Here is a 22118-nt window from a genome sequence, read left to right on the forward strand (position 1 = left end):
TCCATTCCCTTCTCTGGACATGTTCCAGCTTATCAGTATCAGTCTTGACACAGAACTGGGCACATAATTCCAGGTGAGGTCTGGCCATAGTACAATAGAGTGGTACTATTATTTCCCTTGATCTAGACCAGTGGTTCTCAACGCATGGGTCCCCAGGAGTTTTGGCCCACAACTCCCAGAAATTACCAGCTGTTAAGATTTCTGAGAGTTGAAGGCCAAAACAATTGGGGACCCACAAATTGAGAACCACTGATCTAGACACTGTACTCCTAATGATACAGTCTAGAACTATATTGGGTTTTGTTTAGTGTACTCTTTATCCTCCTGTTCAGGTCTAGTCCTGACTCAGGTATAGCCTACAGTCTATATAGAATGCATAAAATTATTTGGACACCCATGACTGAAAGCAGGGGCAGGGAACTTTTGCTTCCTCTGAAGCAACACATTCCCTTGGGTCTGCCTAATGGCAGTGAGTGTGGCTAAAGCCAGTGGTGGGTAGGTGCCACCCTTTCTCCTTCCCTCTCTTTCTTTCTGGCATATCTCCTCTGCTTGTCTTTTTCTTCTTCTCCCTCATAGTAGGGTGGTAGGAAAGAGAGGCAACTCTCTTGTCAAGACTGGAAGAGAGTTCTAACAAAGAGCTATTGAAATAAACCAGAATGATGCCAGTTATCTGCCCCACCTTCTCAAAGATCTCACAATTACAGACAAGACCCGTGCTGCCAGTTAGGGGAAAAATACAGGAGAATTAAATAAATGCTGCCAGTTAGAAAAGACAATTCAAGAGAAATATACTGGTATTCTAATGGCATATTGAGCACAGATCAATCAAATCAGCCCGCAGCCAGTTTTTGTGGTAGCATCCCTCTTTTCCCCCTAAGGTTTTTGCATTATATGTTTTAACTGTTTTATCATTTGAAATGTTGTGTTGGTGTTTCTGTATGTACACTGTGGCACTGAATCTTGCCATGATATGTAAGCTGCTCTGAGTCCCCTTTGGGGTGAGAAGAGTGTGGTATAAATATAGTAAATAATTAATAAATAAATAAATAAATAAATAAATAAATAAATAAAGGCAACTGCAAAAGTACCAACCAATCAGCCTAGTCTGCAAACAGCTTCTTTGCAAAACCAACCATATAGCTCTCAGCTAGATTTTGTTGATTCTCTCTCTCCTGTGAAGTTTGTCACAGTGAAGCAACAGTTGGCCAGTTCAGTCTACAGCCAGCTTCATTTGCCAAATTTGAGTTGTTGTATCCCTCAAAGTCATTTCCAGCTTATGGCAACCTTAAAGTAAACTTATCAATGATTTTTTTACTGTAATATTTGTTCAGAAGGCTAAGAGAGTGTGATATGCCCAAGGTCACCCAATGGGCTTCCATGGCTGAGTGGGGATTTAGTCTCCAGAGTTGTAGTCCAGTGTCTAAACCACTTAACACTAAATGTTGCTCTCTACCTTAAATAAAAGTTACATCCCAAATGAGTTCAGCAAAGACACTTTTGAATTAGCCTCAGGACATTTAAAAAATAGCATTTTTTTTCTTTAGTCTTACCCAACAGTTTCACGTGTGGAAACACAAAGAAAACATTGAAAATGATGGTCCAACAGACACCCTGTGGATGTCTTCAGACTTTTTTCATTGTCCTTTTGCTAGATGCAGAAGGTGGTTTCTTTTGAGGGATCTCACTGTGCTTGGCTGTCTGCTTACAATCCAAGCCAACCTTTTCAAATCATCATTGGCTGTCCATATTTCATCCTGAGCCCTCTCGCAATATTGATTTGCATGGTATGGTGTGCCTTTGGCGTGTGTCATATTTCAGGTTGATATAAGGAAATGACTTTGGGCGCCTGCATTTCAAGCAAGAAAAATGGGAGGCACTACAGCCTGTTTACCTTTCCTTCTATCGATCGTTTGCCAGTAACTTCACATGGAGTTTTGTCCGGGGATCAATAATAGGATGCGGATCATTCTGCAAATCCTATAAGTTTATTAAACTGAGGAACTCATTAATATTGCATTGCTCACCCTGCACTATTTAGCTTTAAAAGGCTGTCTTATTTCCAAAGCTGGCTGTTTTTCTTCATACTTTATCATCCTTAGCAGCCAGCATTTGCCAAACGAAGGGGCTTTTATTTTGCTAATATTTAAAGGAGCGCAATGCAGCCCATTTTAATAATGCATTCCTTTTGCCATGCGTGTGCCTGCGTTAATGAAGCCACCTGAAACCTGTAAACCTGCAGCGGCAGCAATATCCTCACACAATTTCTTGGGTTTCAGTCTATTGTGAGAAAGGTCAAGTAGTTTCCTGAGAGAAAGTGGATTTGCAAATTGTGTCAGCGGAGCTGTTTTCTTTCAAAGATCATTCATTTCCCTCTTTTAAAATTTGTTAAGTATAACAAAGGAGTTGCAGCTTGTGTCCTGAATAATGGGATGTGCCATCATAAATGGCTTCTGCAGTAGAAAGGAAGCTGCTCAATGTCATTTTTTTCTCATCTATATTAAAGTAAGAGAGAGACGAGAACAAAGGAAGAGGAGAAAGGGAACAAGTGGAATGGATTGAGAAAAAGCTTGCTTTAGGCAATTGAAGCTGGCTGCCTAGACTTTGGTAACATTTTGTTGGACTACATTAGAAAGAGGCAGGGCACGGCAGAAAAGAAGGATGGTTGATGTTTTGACACGCGTGCATGAATAGACATGCATTCATACATACAAGAGTGTCCTTGAATAATACAAAGAATGTAAAAAATAACCTGGTTGGAATCCTAGAGCTTTTTCATGTTAGATAGTTATGTCGCTATTATTCCACTTTAACTAATATAAACATTTCCCATGGAATACTGGAATTCAGAGTTCACAACAGATAAGCATTTAGAATAATGAGCCAGAGGGCTCTAGTACCTCCTCACATGACAATCTTTAGGACTCCATAAGATCTTCCTCCTCATCATTGTGCTATAACTATGTGATATGAAGGGCCCTTGTTAGTAGAATTTTCCTACAAAGGGCCCTTATTAGCAGCGTTTCTCAACAGGAACCACTGGACAATAACAACAACAACAACACTTTATTTATATACTGCTCTATCTCCCAAAGGGACTCAGTGCGGTTTACACATGGTAAACATTCAATACCAACATACAGCATACAACAAACCAATAATAAAACAACAGCTTAAGCATAATAAAAATTTAAAACAATGTGTTCTTTAGGTATAAAAGCAATTTCAGATTACTCCACTGGGTGATTTAACAACCAATAGGCTTAATTTCCGAATAGAACAAGATAGCTGTATGAGCTAGGGTAAGGGCCAAAAAGTAAAAAAAAACATAAAGCCAGGGGAGAAGTGTGAATGGATAGCAGGGAGCATAGGCCAGGATTACACCACTTCAGAACTGCTGAGTAGCTAATAAGGGTTAAACTAGTTAAACTAGCACCCATAAACAAAATCGAAGGAAGTGGGTAAAGCGCAGAGCAGGGCCCATATGGTGGCTATGCGGCATCTAGGGTTTCGGGTTAGTCATTTCAGATCTCTATGGAAGGATGTTACTGGTGGGGCTTGCCTTATCTCTTTGGGGAGGGTGTTCCAGAGGTGGGGAGCCACCACCGAGAAGGCCCTCTCCCTCGTCCCCACCAATCATACCTGGGACGGTGGTGGGAGTGAGAGGAGAGCCTCCCCAGAAGATCTAAGGGTCCATGCCAGGATATAGAGGGAGATGTGATCATCAAGATAGGCAGGGCCCAAACCGTTTAGGGCTGTATAGGTCATGACCTGCATCTTGAATTGGGCCCAGAAGCTGATCGGCAGCCAATGGAGCTGTTTTAGTAGGGGAGTGGACATTTCTGCCCATTGCTAAATGTTCACATTCAGTTCAGGGACCTCATGAAGATGTAGATACTGGTGTATAAATCAAGCTCATATATAATTATAGGGCAGCTGAGGGTCAAAATTATGTCTTTTGATATAACCCGTGGATAAATCGAGCATCTTTCCACAAAGAGGGGGAAACATCACCATTATCTTGGAATCCACCCCCTTGGACACCACCAGTTTTTCCATCTAGGCATTGAAAGAACCCAGAACTGGCATTGTGCTGGAGAGAGTAGAAGGGCTTGTGCTTCTTTTAGATTCTCCTTGGATAGACTAAGCTGTAATTTTTCACTACTCTACTCAGAGAAGTGGGTGATTTATTCTTTGATAAGTGTCAAGGTACAGTACTTACATTTACCCATTCATAAGTCAAGCCAGGTTTTTATGGTCAATCTTTGGGGTAAATGTCTAGCTTTACACATGAGTATGTACACTAAGTAAAAAGGTATTTACTTTCTTACAAAATAATGCAAGATATTCAGTACAGAAACTCTATATGCAACAAATAGGAAAACTATAGAAATAGATCACAGTTTGATTAGCTCCTTGTTTGATTGAGCTAAATATGGGAAGAGTGTGGGCCATGGACTGTAAAGACCCTGAACTCCCCTTTTCCAATTCTGCAGTGCCTACTAGTGCATAAAAGCCTTCTTAGCCATCTCATACATATACATACATACATATATATATATATATATATATATATATATATATATATATGGGGGATTAGTTGTACTGACTCAAAAATCACACCAAAGCTGCTGCAGACAGTCTGCCTCCAATGCCTCCCTACAAATAACCATCTTCCTATGTTTTAGCAAAAGTAGCATGATGTCATTTCTGGTCATTATTTTGGAAGCTGCACTGCTGAAAACTAGAAAGAGAAAACCTATGGAGGAATTTGGGGTAGATTGTCCACTCCAAAGTGTTGCCCATTGTTAGATTAAGCATACATTATACATGCCCATGCAAACTAACAAGGATCACGGCAGGCATTCGTACTTGACCTTAAAATTAGGAGCTCCTACTGCTTGCAAATGTCCATATCCCCTCAGCTTAGACACATTCATTGCTTCTGAATTTTCTCACTAGTTTTTCCCATAATGACTGCAGAATAACATCCCCAGGCCTCTGTTGGAAGAAGGCCCAAGACCATCCCTATATTTATCCTTTTTCTGAAACAAGGAAAGTAGAACGAGGAGAGAGAAACTATAACATTTTATAAGCAACAGAGGGATTGCTCAGGATTGCTGTGGTCAAACAGGGACATTTGGAAGACATGTGGGTGCTCTGCCTCCAGGAGAGAAGATGTAGAAGTGATATGACAGCCATTTTTACACATCTGAAAGGATGGCATATGGAAGGAGGAGTGAGTTTATTTTCTGCTGCTTCAGAGTCCCAAATCAGTGATAATTGTAATCAAAAATTATATCCATTGACATTCTGACTAAGCATGAAGAAGAGCTTCTTGGTGGTAAGAGCTGTTTGACATCAGAAGAGGCCCTCTTATGAGAACTACATCTCAGAAGAACTTTAGCTGTGGATTCTGACATGATATTTGGTTAGATTATGTGGCTGTTGAGATCCCTTCCAACTCACTGCCTTTGCAACTGACAGAAGTGAAAGGAAGAGCCAACTCTACTTTTGCAATCAGATTGTGGAACTACTGGCTACCTATCAAAGATCTACAGCTTTCTGATGACATGATAGCCATGTTTTAATATTAGAAAGGATGTTATATTGAAGTCTTGTTTTCTGATGCTATAGAGACTAGGACACTGAACAATGGATTCAAATTGCAGGAAAGGAAATTCCACCTGAATATTAGGAAGAATGCCATGGTGAAAAGAGATGATTGGCAGTGGAATATGCTGCCTTGGAGTGTGCTGGAGTTGCCTTCTTTGGAGGTTTTTAAACAGAAGCTGGATGGCCATCTGTCAGGAGTACTTTTATTTTGTCTTCCTTCATGGCCAAATGGGGTTGGACAGGATGGCACGTGGCGTCTCTTCCAAATCCATGATTCTGTGATTTTCTTGTGCAGGTCAAGAACAAGAACAAGAAGGGAGAATGTAAATCAAGCACCTCTGAGATATATTTTTTGTAAAAATAAAAATAAAACTCCCTGAGCTTCTGCTATTGTGATTTACAGTTTTTGCTCCTCTGCCTTGCTAAAAGCATTAAAACAAGAAAGAACTGAAATAAAACAAAAAACACCCTGCAAGAACAAGTTTAAAGCTTTCATTTTGTAATGTATTATTCTTTTATAGTCAAATATCTGCAAGGCATAAAATACACAAATCGAAATGCCACTTTTAGACGTAGCTGAAAGTCTAAAGCTTTCCCTGGCCAGGGGCTACTTCCCTTGCTGTGCGACTGACAGAGAACAGATTTGTATCTCTTAAATGCCATTCTCCATCTGTGCAGCCCCCCTTTGGCTCTATTCCCTTTTAACATTGTTATTATTTTGATTTGCCCCAGTTTATCCAAGCACTGACCTCCCTTCTCTCAGATTGGCTTTTGCTGTGAATAACCATGTTACAGCCATTGTGCCAACAATTCATGGGCCTGATAAAGTGAGGAGCATTCTAGCTCTATATAACTCCTCTTACAAAACATGAACCCAATTGGATCAGTGGAGTTGCTATAGACCCCCAAAAGTGTATTTATTTATTAGAAAACCTGAACTACACCATACTCCATGAATTTGCCAACAGTGTATATACCTTCCAACATTTCACAAATGAAAAACAGGACTCATGTGGTAGAGCAGCATGAAAATGAGGTCAAAGTAGTAAAATTTATTACAGTGGATCCTTGATATAGACTTGGGTTTGCCTCTAAGACCTTCATAGATACCAAAATCTGTGGATGCTCATGTCCCGTGATATATAATGACATAGTAAAATTGTGCCCTTATATGTAATGTATATTTTAAGCTGTGGAAAATTATTTTCAAGGGATAAAGTATATGCAAAGGGAGGCTGCATCTGTTTGCTTTTGCTTGAGTCTGCTGGGAAGGGCAAGATTCACTACCCTCTCCTTCTCTCTGCTGAGTTAACTGAGTACAAACTACATTTGCACTTTGAACTCAGTTTGCACCAACTGGAATAAGATGAGGACAAAATGGGAAAAGATGAGGACAAAGTGGGAGGAAGAGATGAAAACTGGAACATTTAAAAATCAAACAAAACATGAAACGACAGAGGATTAGACATGAGCATTCCTACTGAATCAAAACAGTTGGAGGGTATAAGTGTCAGAAACCCAACCTACTCCCAGAGAAATGCAGCTGTCCTGTTGTGATCAGCACCAAAAAATGAGGTGTAGTTAGGGATGAGCAAACAGAAAGACCAGATAAAATTGGCATTTCCAAAATTAGAGGGTCTTTTAAGGGCCCACATGAACTATTTAAAAAATGGTGGAACAGAGATGAAATAAATACATGTAAAATCAAACATAATGTACATTAGCAGCACAAAAAAATTTATGTGTGAACATGATTTTGGACCTGTAAACTTGGTAGGGTAGACAGTACCAGCCCAATGCCATCAAATTTTGCTCAATTGTTTAATTAACAAATAAAAATGTTGGTGACAGCTGAAACACTGGGATAGTCCAAAAATAAGTGGTGAACAAGAGAAAGAGCGGGATTTTTTCCACCCATCTTGGGCCCCTAACTAGTCAGACACCTAGGACAGTTGCATCAATAACCTGCCCCTGACTGACACAGACTCCATCCACACTGTAGAATTAATGCAGTTTGACACCACTTTACCTGTCATGGCTAAATGCTGTGGAATTCTGAGAGTTATAATTGGTAAGGATACATGAGAGGGCCTTTTCAGTGGCTGCTCACAGTTTGTGGAACTCCCTCCCACACAATTGCCCCCTGTTCTCCTTTTTTGAGTAGTCAAATCCTTTTTATTCAGAAAGGTGTTTGGCTGTGGAATGATACATGTGTATATTAAATTCTTCCAGATTCAGATGTCTATGTTTTAGACATCTGTATGTATGTAACACATTACATAGATAACTAATGTATTGTAACCTTTAATTTAACAAAGTTTTCAGCTTTTTTGCCTTGCCATGTTGTATCCTCCCTCCCCATCATATTTTTCTTCTTGATATAATACAGCACCCTCTCCACCTTAGTTTCCTGCAGCTGCTTGAACAGAGGGAAAACTGAGTTGGGGAAGGGCATGTTTATATTTAATTATTGATTACAGCAGTCAAAGACACTCCAAATCAAAACACATAGATTCACGAGATGCAAAAGAGGCTGGAGACAGAGACACACACACCTGCATGCCCTTATTTGAAGGCAGCGTGTGAGTGGGTGGAATGTAATTCTTTGCCAATTCCTTCTCAAAGGAGACAAAGAGTAATTTTAGCACTTCTCTTCTTGCTAAAAGCAAGTATGTGACTACTGTGCAGGGTTTTTTTAAAAATTATTAACAGTTTGGGACTTATTCTGTACAAAATTGACATCTGGTCATTTGGTGCAGAGAACATCATTTTGGTATATATATTCTGTGCAGAAATATGGCTGAGATTATTTATCAGGGGCCATTATTTCACTAATCTGTAATGGTGTAGCGGAAAAATAAAATGGTTATCCTACCATATAGGATCCTACGGGGTCCCTAGTGGCACAGTGTGTTAAAGTGCTGAGCTGCTGAACTTGCAGACCAAAAGGTCCCAGGTTCAAATCCCAGGAGCGGAGTGAGCGCCCACTGTTTGCTCCAGTTTCTGCCAACCTAGCAGCTTGAAAACATGCCAATGTGAGTAGATCAATAGGTACTGCTCCGGAGGGAAGGTAACGGCGCTCCATGCAGTCATGCCAGCCACATGACCTTGGAGGTGTCTATGGACAACGCCAGCTTTTTGGCTTAGAAATGGAGATGAGCACCAACCCCCAGAGTTTGCCACGACTGGACTTAACGTCAGGGGAAACCTTTACCTTTTTTTTACCGTACCTGTAGATCTGTAGATTCTGCATCCATCTCTCTCTCTCTCTCTCTCTCTCTCTCTCTCTATATATATATATATATATATATATATATATATACATGTATATATATATATATATATATATATATATAGAGAGAGAGAGAGAGAGAGAGAGAGAGAGAGAGAGAGAGAGAGAGAGAGAGAGCCATGGATGCAGAATATATAGTCCAAAAAGCAAACCTTGGTTTTGCTATTTTATTCAAAGGGAACAATTTTACTCCACTATTGTATATTATTTGAGCATCCCTGGATTTTGGTATCAACAAAGAGTCCGGGAATCAGCTCTGCCAGATTCCAAGGGCCCATTCTAAACTGTGATAGCGGAGCACAAAGAATTGCATCTTGAGGAGCATCTGGTTTTCTTAAGCCACTTCTGATGCACATCGGACACTTCCAATGCACATTGGGCAGCTTTCATGCTCATTGAACACTTGTAATGCACATTGGGCAATTGAAACGCACATTGGGTACTTCTGGTATGGCCCTGCACTTCCTAACTAGTGTGTGGATGTGCTTATGAAGTATCCCAATTTACATCGGTGTCCATTTCACATTAGGACCATGGTGCATCACTCACTCCACTAGAGACCATTGCACATCTGTATGTTGTAACATCACAACAGCCTCTGAGTGAATAGAGACATTGCAAAACAAGATAGTTCTATTTCCTGCACATCTAATTCCACTTATGAAAATGTAAGTCCCATGCTCAATTCCAACCATAGTTTTTTGGGAAAGCATGCTGTTTCCTTTGCAGAAAATGTTGGGTATACTCTGATCAGTCTAAGATTCTAAAAATATCTTTCCTTAGCCAAAAATGACAAGAGAAATTAATGGGTAAGGAACAATGTGGTAAACATGTTTTGTGTGGATCCTTGGTATGTTCGTGGCATTATTTTTTAAAAATTAAAGGGTTTTATTAGGGGCTGTAGTATTTTAAAGTTCCATGGAGGCAGACCCATTGAGACCTTCCTTATTGAAATGTATTTCCTAGAATCTAATTACTGTTTCTGGAAGAATTCCATACGGGCTGAGAGATTTTGGGAGTTGTCATCCAAAATGTAACTTCTGAAGGCTTTGGATTTATTAAGTAAAGTGGGACCCATTGCAGGCAACTATTTACTGTATTGTCCAGAGTTCCTGCCAGTCATTCCAATCTACCCATTGTGGTAACTGGTGAAACTAATGTCAGACATACAGTGAGCCTTGTCCAGCTTTCCACACCACCATTAAAAGGGCTTTCCAAGGTACTGTCCTCAAATGGTTTCAACACCTTGAACAACCCTTCTAAATGTCCATTGACACTTCAAACATTTTAGGAGACTATTATGAAAATTAGAAAGGAGAGGCAGAAATGATACACACAATCTTGTGACACTAGAGGATCTTCAAGACAGATATGTAATTCATCCCTACTGAGAAAAAAGTGTCTAGGCATGTTAATAATATTTTTTTCTCATTCTGTGGTGAGGTAAGAAGTCAGCAATCATAGGTGTTTCTCACATTTACACTTTCTGAACATAAAATATTTTTGCATAGAAAAGTATGGCCAGCATTCTGTTGATAATCCGAACTAAAATAGACCCACTGAATAGTGAGTCAACACATAGACATGTCAATTGATTCAGTTAGGATAGTTAGATTCAGGCGAGGATCTCTTGTGGAAAGAAACTACTTTCTGCACAAAATGGTTTTTGTGTTTAAAAATGTGTTTTGGTAGAAACAGGTTTTTTAAAAAAGAATAAATTGATACAAATGAGAGAAATCATCAGACTGTGCAAATACTCTCATAGTCTTTCCCTGCAAGGGAGAAAACTTCGTTTTCAATATTTTCAATGCAGTAATGAAATAAATAAAGAACAGTTACAAGGTAATAAAACATTGATGCTTGAAATTTTTGAGCATAGAAAGAAGCTTCTTGGAGTTGAGCAAGCCAAGCTGTTTTTAAAATTATTCAACTGACTTCAGTTAATTGAAGACCATATGTAATCTGCAGTACCATCTTCAGTCACATGGTGACAGAATTCCCTAAGAAGAATTATTCAATAAGGTAAACGATAAGAGTATGAAAGGGTCCTGCTTTCTGGTAAGTGGAGACAGAGAAGGACTCTATAGATACTTGAGCAAAGGGAGTAGACAAGTCCAGTATGAAAGAAAAAGAATGGGTTTGTGTAGAAGGATTGCTATAGAATAAAATGGAGACAAAGATTGCCCTGTACACCATTCAAAATCACTGAAGGAAAGATGGGACAGAAATATAATTACAGTGCAACCCACATGTCTGCAGGGGATATATTCCTGAACTTACCATGGAAACAGAAAGCAGTAGATAATAGTGAATCCCATTGGAATTAATGACTTACATGGAAAGTTACCATAGAGACTTGCTAGAAAATTCCTGGAGAGATAACATCTCTAAGAAATTTCTTCCAGGAAGATCTGTAGTAACTTCTGGCAGAACCATACCATACTGAACCATACCATACATGAAATGGACCACATATTGAGTTTTATATTTGGTTTTAGTTGGTTCTATTCCTTTCTTTTGCTACAATCTGCAAACAGGTTGTCTGGTGTCAAACTCTGGACACATTTTCCTCTGTTCTTACTCTTTTGAGAGATGAATCAAACTAATAAAAATGATTGTGTATGGGTGACCTTTACAAATCAACAGACAATTTCTTCAGTTTTCATTTGCTGTTTAACTCAGAGTGATGCTAATGGAATGAAATGTAATTTGTGGATTTTACAATTTTATAGAAAGTTGCTGAAGTTCATTGACTCCAAACAATATGAAGTTTTGGCTAGAATGGGTTTTGAATAAGAGCTTTAAAAGTAAAGAAAACACTGCTGATTACATCCAGGTTTAAAGAATATTATGTTACAAAGCTACAACTTTTCAAAGTCTAGTAAAAAAATTTAGTGTTCTTACTGTTGCCAGAAAGATCAAAGGCTGTTTTTAATTTTTGATGAATTTTATTTTCATTTCTAAGCTATTGTGAGTTTTATGTTGATTGCAGAAAGGCAAAGTATAAATGTTGAAATAAGTACAGGGAAGACAGTGTTGATCTTTTGATTGGAAGAACTTGAGTTTGAGGAGAGATGTGCTTAGGAAAAAACAGACTGGATTGCTGACAAAATACATTAGCCATTTCATGAGCCTTTTGGAAGGCAAAAAAAAAATCCAATCCAGGACTGCTCCTACAGTATGACTAAAGAATGAAACAGATTTTCATTACTTGTTACATACTTATTTTGTATTACACCAATGCTATAAAAAACTACAGTGTGGGCAGTAGTGACCTCTCACCTCCCATGCCTTCCCAAAGAAACAGCCAAACACTTTAGATGTTGGAATAACCAAGGCCACGACTTGTTTATTGGTTACAATGCTACAGGCTTGGCGCCCTGTATGGGTCCTGGATCTGGAATCGGACAACCTGCCACTGTCCAATGCCAAGTATCCAATGGGGGGCACAGTGCAGGTACCTGTCCAGTTGCACCCTGGGACACTTCTACCTCTGCACCCCCCAGAAGCCAAAAAGCCACTCTCCCCCCCCCCCCACCACCACCACCACCAAAAGAGGAGTAAACACACAAACATATTCAGAGGTGACTGGGCTGGCCAGCTGGGTACCCCTGTGTTTATGCAGGACCCAGCCAGAGATGGCGATGAGGCAGGCCTGCCTTCTGGTTGGCTGGCTGGCTGGCTAAGAGCGTGCCAAATTAAGTGGCATACAGGGGCTCCTGGGAAGAGGAACCCCTAAAGGAGATGACAGTACCATTCACTGCAAAGTCCCTGCCTGATAAGCTGAGCAGGGGATTTTGATGAGAAAAATATTGCACTAAATCAGTGGTTATGGCCCTATTCAACATTGTGACAAAGCTTGGCTTTAATGTCCCACTTTACAACAAACATTTTGTGAGGTTCCCAGCAATTTTTTTTAACATTTCTCACAACTGAAGCATCTTCCAGCAATTTTTTCTACACAGAATTGCCTTCAGAATTAAAATAAGCCAAATGGAAATAGTAACTTTGAGAGTTGGAAGTCTGCATAGCTATGGTGCAGGTTTGGGGTTGGAGTGTAAGCTGTGGGAAAAGGCACACTTTCAAGCCACTTTTTTCCACATGTCTTCTTCTAAAAGTCATTCTGAAGACATTTACAATGACTTTGATTACTTTAATATCAGCTTTATAGATTTGCCCTGTTAAGTTGAGATATTGCTGCACATTTGTGAAACACTATTATTACTTCTTCTAGTAAGCCACAGCTTTACAGTTGAATCTGAAATTTTACATCCAGTTCATATATACCACAAATTGTTTAAATCTGATATGGATAGAACTTGGAAACCAGTGATCCTGGCCTGGTAGCTCCATCTATGGAGTCTCTGGGTTTCCTGCACTGTGATAGTCCCATGATTGAACCTGGAAGAACTGCACCAAATTGACCATAGTACATAGTTTCTATCATGCCTGTGTACTAATTCTTTCCCAGCTACAGCAGTTACTTATGGTAGAAAAACCTGTATTGAGACTCAAAAATGTTCATATACAGTAGAATCTCACTTATCCAACATTCACTTATCCAAAGTTCTGGATTATCCAACACATTTTTGTAGTCAATGTTTTCAATATATCGTGATTTTTCGGTGCTAAATTCATAAATACAGTAATTACTACATAGCATTACTGCATATTGAACTACTTTTTCTGTCAAATTTGTTGTATAACATGAAGTTTTGGTGCTTAATTTGTAAAATCATAACCTAATTTGATGTTTAATAGGCTTCATCTCTCCTTGTTATCCAACATATTCGCTTATCAAACGTTCTGCTGGCCCGTTTATGTTGGATAAGTGAGACTCTACTGTATATGACTATGAGAAGTTGGGATTCTTTCTTTTACAATAAGACCCTGAACCAGATAAGGGGCTACTGCTGTATTTGAATATTTGGGGAAGGGAGTAGAAACAATCTTACTAATTTTGCAAGCTTCTACACTTTCCATTAATTGAACTATTTTTGGAATATCATTTGTCTTCCAGTAGCTGGCAAGTGGCAACTAACATTTGACCTTCCTCCCAGATTACATTATTTTGCTATTGTATTATTTCCAGTGACAATGTAAATCTTGACTTGGTTCATCTGCTCTTGAAAAACAAGAAAGCACTAATCAATCCATCCGTTTGTTCATCTCCTCACCGCAAGATAGTAAGATTTTGAAAAGGGAGAAATCAGTCTCTGGGAGATCTGTACCCTTTATGAAGCTGGCTTCTGCATCTTCACATTTCTGTAAAAAGCACAATGGGAGAATGCAATACCTGTTGCTTTGTTGTATGGATTAGTAACATTGAAAGGATGGGTATGTTCCTTTCTGATCAGTTAGCCCATCTGTTTGCATGTGCTGGATGTGTATGTGTATGTGTACTTGTGCACTTAGCATCACATTTTTCACAGACAGGAGTTTGGCTGATTCTACACTACCATGTAATACAGTTTGAAATGCATTCTAAGGTCAGTATAAAACCATATAATGCAGTCTGAACTACTCTAAACTGGATTATGGTTATGTTCTGACCATATCATTCAGTTCAAATTGCATTATATAGCACTGCAGAACCAGCTTTCCACACAAAGCATATTTATTTTGCATGACAAATTGCAGAAATCATGGTGAGGGAGAGATTTTTTTTTTATCTTTCTTGCCTGGAAAGTAGTATCTTCTCACCTCCCACACCAGCCCAAAGAAACAGCCGATGGGATTGGCATGCCCATCAGACACTCTCTTGTTGCCTCAAGACAGCAACAACAATTCCACTGAGATTTCTTCACATCTCTAATTTTTAGAGGGTAGAGGATGATGAGGGAATTACTGCCATCCAGCTAGAAGTATACCCAAAGACTTCTGCGACTATAATCATTTTTACAAATCATTGAGATTCTCAGCCAACTTTCTCCATCTTCAACAGTGCAGCAAAAGAAGGAGGGGAGTTTTGGCTGAAATTTAACTACATCATTTGCACTGCTTGCTATTTGGCACAGACTCTATATCCTTCAGCTTGTGCAAAGAGGCATGCCATAGCTAGCAATTGTCTTCAGAAATGAAACTAATGCTTGTCAGTGTAAACAAAGATAACAATGAAAACTACCATAGAGTAGAGAAATCAGTATTCAAAGTGTCAGTAACCCGTTTACAGAAAACTATTCACTACACTGATGTGAGGGAACATTCATTGTACCCATTAGCTACAATTGTTTCTTTTTTCCTGGAAATTTGGATGGGTGAAACCTGGCTTGACCACTGTATATGTGACAGGGATCTAGAAGTCTGGGAGCTGGAATGTGTTTACAAGAAGGCAATCAAAATGGTAAAAGATCTGAATGTCATGCCCCATGAAGAACGGCTTAGGGTATTTTTAGCCTGGAAATGAAGATTAAGATTATAGCCAAGTTTAAATATTTCAAAGGATGTCATGTTGAAGGTAGGTCCAGCTTGCCTTCTGCTGATCTAGAGACTAGGACATGGAGCAATGGATTCTATCAGAACATTAGGAAGAACTACCCAATGGTAAGAGCTGTTTGTTTGTGGAATATACTGTTTGTGTGTGTGGTGAAGCCTCCTTTCCAGGATATTTTTAAGCTAAGGTAGAATGATGATCTGCTGGGAATGCTTTGATTGTATATTTCTGTATGACAGGGGGTTGAACGGGATGGTTTTGATTGTCTCTGATTCTACACAGTGGCTTGGGGACCTGCACTGGTCTAGTGACTATCACTTTCAGAAGCACTGCACTACACTACATTGCTCTTCTATTCTTAGAGACAGACAACAAGTTCTTCTCTTCATTGATATAACTGGTAATCAAAAACAATGAAGTCAGTGACCTTAAGTAGTTTGTGTATCACTGCATATACAGTAATGAGTGTTTAATCAACTCCACATTCTAAAGATTTCAAAGAAAAGGAATTGTCTCTTGAGATCAGCAATTCTGCTGGTGATGAACTCTCATCACCTTGATTCCAGTGAGATATTAAATGTGACTATTTTTCTCTGGATCAAGATTTTTGTTACTTCTAAACAGTTGTTTTCTCTCCTGGTGTCACTTTTGTCAAAGCCTTACTACTGCATATGAAAAGTATTTCATGCTAGTCTCTGGTCATAATGTAAGGAATGGACAACTTGATGCTTTTATTTGTTTATTCAATTTATTTCTTTTTATCACCTGTTCAGTATATGGAAAGGGATAAATTGGTTTGGAAGCTAGAGACATTCTTTAAAAAATAAATGTATTTTTTCCTGACTAGGAAATAAATTATATCAGATTGATTTCTAGATCTCAGACGTAAGTGTGTCCTTGATGGTGGTTAAGCTTTGTACTTTTCTTCTTCTTTAAATGACTAACCTGGACTAAGAGGTTGGAGCAAGAGGTATTTTGCAAAATTAAACCTGTTTCACCTGAACATGTTTTAACTAGTTAATAAGAAACATCAAAAACCAAGGCAAAAGGCAAAAGACAAAACCCTGAGGTTATGAGCATTCTTTTTGTAAAGATAGTGTTTGATGTTTAAATTTGTTTTTTTGGGGTCTGTCTATAACTTAAGTTTTAATAACCTAGCTCAAATGCAGATTTCTAATTTTCAATTAACATAGGAATAATTTTGTTTGCTAAAATAAAATAAATGAATGAATGAAAAGTCTGAGCCATGAAATGTTCCAGGTAGAGCTTTTTAAAAAATTCCAAATTTTTCAAAACAAAAAAAATAACTATCATGTGGCAACTGTATAGCTCGAGCTTTAAGTATTAACTTTTAACCTTTGACCTTACAGATTTTAACCAATGAAATGTCTCTTTAAACTTTAAAGGAAACAATGATAACGAGCGCCTGGCGATTGCTAGACAGCGAATTCCATATCGGCTTGGTCGAGTAGTTGATGAATGGCTACTCGACAAAGGTAAAAACATTGATTAAAACTTCAAATAAAAAAATAATTTGAACATAACCGAGTAGTGCTTCATTGTAACACCAATAAACATAAAAACCATAAATTATTCAGTAAAACTAAATTAAAAACAAATTTTAAACAGTAAAATGTAGAGTAAATATTTGCATACCGTGTATATAATAATTTCTATACATTTTAGTGGTACCGCCTGTTTAATAATCTTACCCTGTTAACTTAAGGTTAAAGGGACTGTTTAATATAATCCACTAACTCAATCTATGAAGGTACTCGTAGCAAACATTAACCAAAACTGATAAATCGTTCATAGATTATGTTACATATTCCATCATCTAAATTTTCAACTAAATATTTCTGTATGTAGTTATGAGATGTTCATTACGGTCCTGAAACCAACAAAACCAACAAACAAGCAAAATCATTGTTTAAACCATAGGTTAAATCTTAAATAGTGGGCAATATGATTGCCAGACAAGATGAAGTCCCTTTAACGTTTGCTACATTCTAAGGGGATTTGGGAACAAACATGTCTTAAAAGAGAGCTTAAAGTTGTGTGCATGCTTTTATTATGAGCAGAAACCGATCTGCAACAGAGAATTATTATTTTTATTAATACTTACTAATAACAATGGCTTTGCACTGATGAGGAATTCTATTTTAAAGAGCATTGTGACATGACTCTTCATAGATATGTGTATCATTCCTTGAAATTGCTTTTACATCACAGACGTTTTGATTTTGTTGCCTTTTTCTTTTAGTTGGTAGTCTTGCTGAAAGACATTCAGACATCTCTCTCTCTGTTTCTTTCCCCTCCCTTTCTCTTTTTCCTTAGCATTTTTGTTTGTTTCTTAAATGCTCAGAATACAGTATGTATCCCATGCTTCCTCAAAGTGTGTGTGTGGTTGTGTGTGTGTCAGGGGAATACTTCAACATTCATATATGAAGGTCACTAGGAATGGTAAGCTATCATTTTGGAGATATATTTTACCAAAAACATACATATGACAAAGATATCAATTATCCTTATAGATGATTCATTTTGAGATGAAGAAAACATAATGATTGATTTATACATAGAGGAATGTTTGTATGAGGGAAATATATATAAATATTGTGCAGCCCATGCAATATTTCATATTCTGTGTGGTAGAGCTGATGACCAAAACTCTTGACACACGAATTCCATATTCAGAAATTTATCCCTCTCAAAAAAAAAACTTGAAGGGAAATACTGCAGAAAATGGATTGCAATAAACTGAAAACAATTCACAGTTGTTTTTAGTTCACATGCACACACACACACTTGAAAAAAAGAAGAAATTATTTAAATTAACAGTTCTGCATTCCATGGACACCTCATTAAGAAGCAATGAATTATGAGCAAATGTCCTTTCTTATAGTTTATTGCTCTCATTCTCCACCCCATAATAATCTGTTGAAATCATCCTCTGTTTAAGAGTGTAGTTTTCGCAATCAACATTTTTTGCATGTATGTAATACTATCTTTGCAGGGCGTCAGCTCACAATCTTCAATAGCCAAGCAACGATAAAAATTGGAGGCAAGGAGCGAGGTCATCCGTTTCAGGGACAGCTTTCCGGACTCTACTACAATGGCTTGAAAGTCCTGAACATGGCTGCCGAGAACGACGCCAACATAGTGATAGAAGGGAATGTGAGACTTGTTGGTGAAGTGCCTTCCTCTATGACAACGGAGTCAACCGCCACTGCAATGCAGTCTGAGATGTCCACATCGGTCATGGAAACCACTACCACTCTGGCTACAAGTACAGCTAGAAGAGGAAAGCCACCGACAAAAGAACCCATCGGCCAGGTTAGTCATCTCTGATGGAATTTTTAAACCTTTCGATTTTCTTTATTTTTGTTATTTATGGTTTCTGGATTATCTGCCATTGTCTGGTTTTGTGAGTTTTGCAGATATAAGGTCGTAGTCATTGGTGGCACTCCACAGTGGTTGCACCTCCTTGTTTCCAAAGAATCCCATATAGCACAGCTGGTAGAAGTTAACGTGTTTTGTTCATCTCCGTACTTAAGGAAACATCTGGATATAGATTTTGTTCTCCACAATGTTCACTATACAAGTTATGACCAAAGCAGAGAGAAATAGATTCTTCATTTGAGGTTCATGGATTGCCATGTTTGTATCAAGCAGCTGCGGGCACAACACAGTTGAACTTTAAGAAACATCTGCTCTGAAATTAGACACATGAGCTGTTGCTCTTAAGGATGCTGTGAGCACAATAGGAACTATTTGGAATTAAGAAGCTTGACTGATTTGCCAAATATTTGGATACTGCAAAAATGAGGAGCAATATTCCAATTTTCTCCTTGTCAATGGCAAATGTGTAATGTTGCTTCTATAAGAAGCCATGATTAATTGCCACATCAGACAATGTTAAATGTATTTGTCATTGACAAGGTGAAAATTGGAATATTACTTATTTAATACACAGCAAAGGCAGCCAGTCATTCTGCTGCTTCAGAGTATCAAATGTGTACTGGGTTTTATGGGAACAATCAAAGGTACTGAATCTATTTTGAGAATAATTCACCTTTGATTAAAAAAAAAACATTGTTGAATTACCACTCTCAAGCAATGGAGCCAGTGACTGCCTCTTGCCCACAAATGACTGACATGGACAACATCTTTTTATTTTACTGGGTCTTCCAGACACTCTTTCTGGGGTGTTACAAACTCAGGCAAATGTTTTGCACTCAGGCCCCATCTACACTGTCATATAAAATCTAGATTATCTGATTTGAACTGGATTATATGGCAGTGTAAACTCATAAAATCCAGTTCAACGCAGATAATCTGGATTATCTGATTTGACTATCTTGGTTATATGGCAGTGTAGATCCAGCCTCAAAAACAAATTGTCTGTCAGAAATTAGGCACAGTGGGTCAAAGTGGATGATACATTTATAGGATTGGTATTCCCATTAGAGGAAAAAGGTGTCTGTCATATAATGTATTTTTTTAGCTCTGTATCCCTATCATATTTTGCTTTGTGACTTATTACTATAAGAAAAAATGGGTTTAATTTGCAAATCTGATTGCTAAAATAGACAAAGCCCTGTTATGGAAAAGAAAATGCTTTGTTTGTATCAGTAGTGGAGCTATATCCTGAAAAGGGGAAAGTCTGGATAGACATTCATATCTTATGCCTAATCTGATCAGGATAAACATCTTCTGAAGTTTAGACTTAAGTTTGAATGGCTCTAGTCTACATCTTTCCTCCCTTCCAGTCCTCCTTCTGCTGAATTTCCCTCCTTCCCTGTGTACATGTTGGGATAAAAGTCAGTGATAAGAAGAAAATATGGCAGCAAAAATGTGTGCTTATGATCTGGTAAACTTTCATGAACATACCTGAACTTCATGGACACATGTTGTGACACCAAGTAGCATTGGGGACTGCATTTCCTATGTTTCCTAGTGTCACTAGATGTTCTCAGCCATTCCTGTTGGAGAACTCAAGTCTTACGCCTTAAAGATGAGCTTTCAGGGGAAGCCAACCTACTCTGTCTTTCAAGTGGGTCTTTCAACTGGAAAGAGAATGCATAAGGCAGAAGTTAGGACTTGAGGCTTAATCTAAATTGTGACAAAACATTCATGGGCTCCATCTGAAACAACTTTTAAAAGTGGGATCCATACTAGAAGAACCCATAGCAAATGTTACATGTTCTATCGAGCCAATTTGTTCCTTCTTTCAGAACGTCCTCCTCCATTCCTCATCCCCAGTAGACACTGCATTCTGTGGACTTTGTGCCTTTGAACCCTCATTTTGGCTTGATTTAGGGGCTTGTTTCTGACATATTTATTTCATTTTGACTATTGCAACAAAAGCAGAGATGCTTCCCAGTTTGTTAATGCTCTTTCTTTGTTTTTTGTACGCATTTGTCAATTCCATCATCCACCAATGTGTGCAGTCAATACATAGGTAACAATAATTACGTCATTAACATTTTTCTTCTGTGTAGTTCCATAGATCACTTTTAGATCTCAGGGGTTTTGGTGAGATCACACTCTACCCTGACAGTATGCAATAGAGTTGAGGGAAAATATATTTCATGGTCTTCTTTAATTTATCGGTTCTGAAGGTAACATGACTCAGAACTTTCAAACTCTGTTCTTTTCACTGAATTATAATGTGCTGGTACATTTCATCAAAGAAGGGTCACCCTGAGGGAAGAAGGTTTTCTAGCATTATGTCCTGGTCTTTCTGAAATGCCTGTACTTTGCTTAAAGCAATGCTCAAATTACTTTGCTCTGATCGAATGAACATTTAGATACACATTTTCCTCCTCTGTCCTTCTAATATTTCAGGGAATTGTACTGATAGGGTCACCAATGTTTTACTGGCCACACTCTTGTGCCTTTAACAGCAGTTTGATGTGCAGAGATGTAACAGGTGATACATTTCCTGCTATACCCTGATCTAACCTAGACCTGCTTAACTTCAGCAGACTGTTTCAAACTATGCCCTAGAATAATGATGAGGGTTGCATTATATTTAGCACAAGGCCTGATGTTGTTTATCTACAGGACTCAGTAATGTAGCAGTTTAACTTTCATTGTTCCATCCAGATGTATTCCGGCCTTTCAGAACATTTCACACATCCACTGATTTTTAGGATTTTTAAAACATTTTTATGAACAATATTTAAAAACAGACTACATGAGCTATGAGCTTGAATTTCTATGTTCAGTTATAAGACACAACCAGGGCATCATTCCCTATAAGTTTCAGAAAGATTTGCACATCCAGTGATTTTTAGGGAATTTTAACCAGCATAAACTTAAGAGTTTATAAGGAGCCCCGGTGGCAAAGTGTGTTAAAGCGCTGAGCTGCTGAACTTGCAGACCAAAAGGTCCCAGGTTCAAATCCCGGGAGCAGCTTGAGTGCCCACTGTTAGCTCCAGCTCCTGCCAACCTAGCAGTTCAAAAACATGCTAATGTGAGTAGATCAATGGGTACCGCTTCGGTGGGAAGGTAACAGTGCTCCATGCAGTCATGCCGGCCACATGACCTTGGAGGTGTCTACGGACAACGGCTGCTTTGGAGAAATGGAGATGAGCACCAACCCCCAGTGTCAGACATGACTAGAATTAATGTCAGGGGAAACCTTTACCTTTTTAAACTTAAGAGTGCTATTTCTCTAGAAGACTCCAGGGGGCATCAAGTCCAACCCCCTTTTGCTAAGCAGGAAAAGCACAGTCAAAGCACCTCAGCATATGCCTATCCAGTCTTTGAAAT

General features: G+C 38.5%; 1 protein-coding gene across 42 annotated transcripts in view; it reads left to right on the top strand.

Annotated features, from left to right (window-relative positions):
- Positions 1–22118, top strand: part of nrxn1 (neurexin 1) — a 1150439-nt gene that overhangs the window by 995649 nt on the left and 132672 nt on the right. For 28 of the 42 annotated variants that reach the window (XM_062968862.1, XM_062968856.1, XM_062968858.1 and 25 more), the window contains 2 exons: positions 16745–16834; positions 18355–18674. In XM_062968862.1, the coding sequence (XP_062824932.1) occupies positions 16745–16834; positions 18355–18674 (410 nt within the window). The remainder of the gene's footprint in view (positions 1–16744; positions 16835–18354; positions 18675–22118) is intronic. The other 14 variants (XM_062968876.1, XM_062968879.1, XM_062968882.1 and 11 more) reach the window with 1 other exon arrangement.

The sequence above is a fragment of the Anolis carolinensis genome, chromosome 1 (genome assembly GCF_035594765.1).
Source record: "Anolis carolinensis isolate JA03-04 chromosome 1, rAnoCar3.1.pri, whole genome shotgun sequence".
NCBI lineage: Eukaryota > Metazoa > Chordata > Lepidosauria > Squamata > Dactyloidae > Anolis > Anolis carolinensis.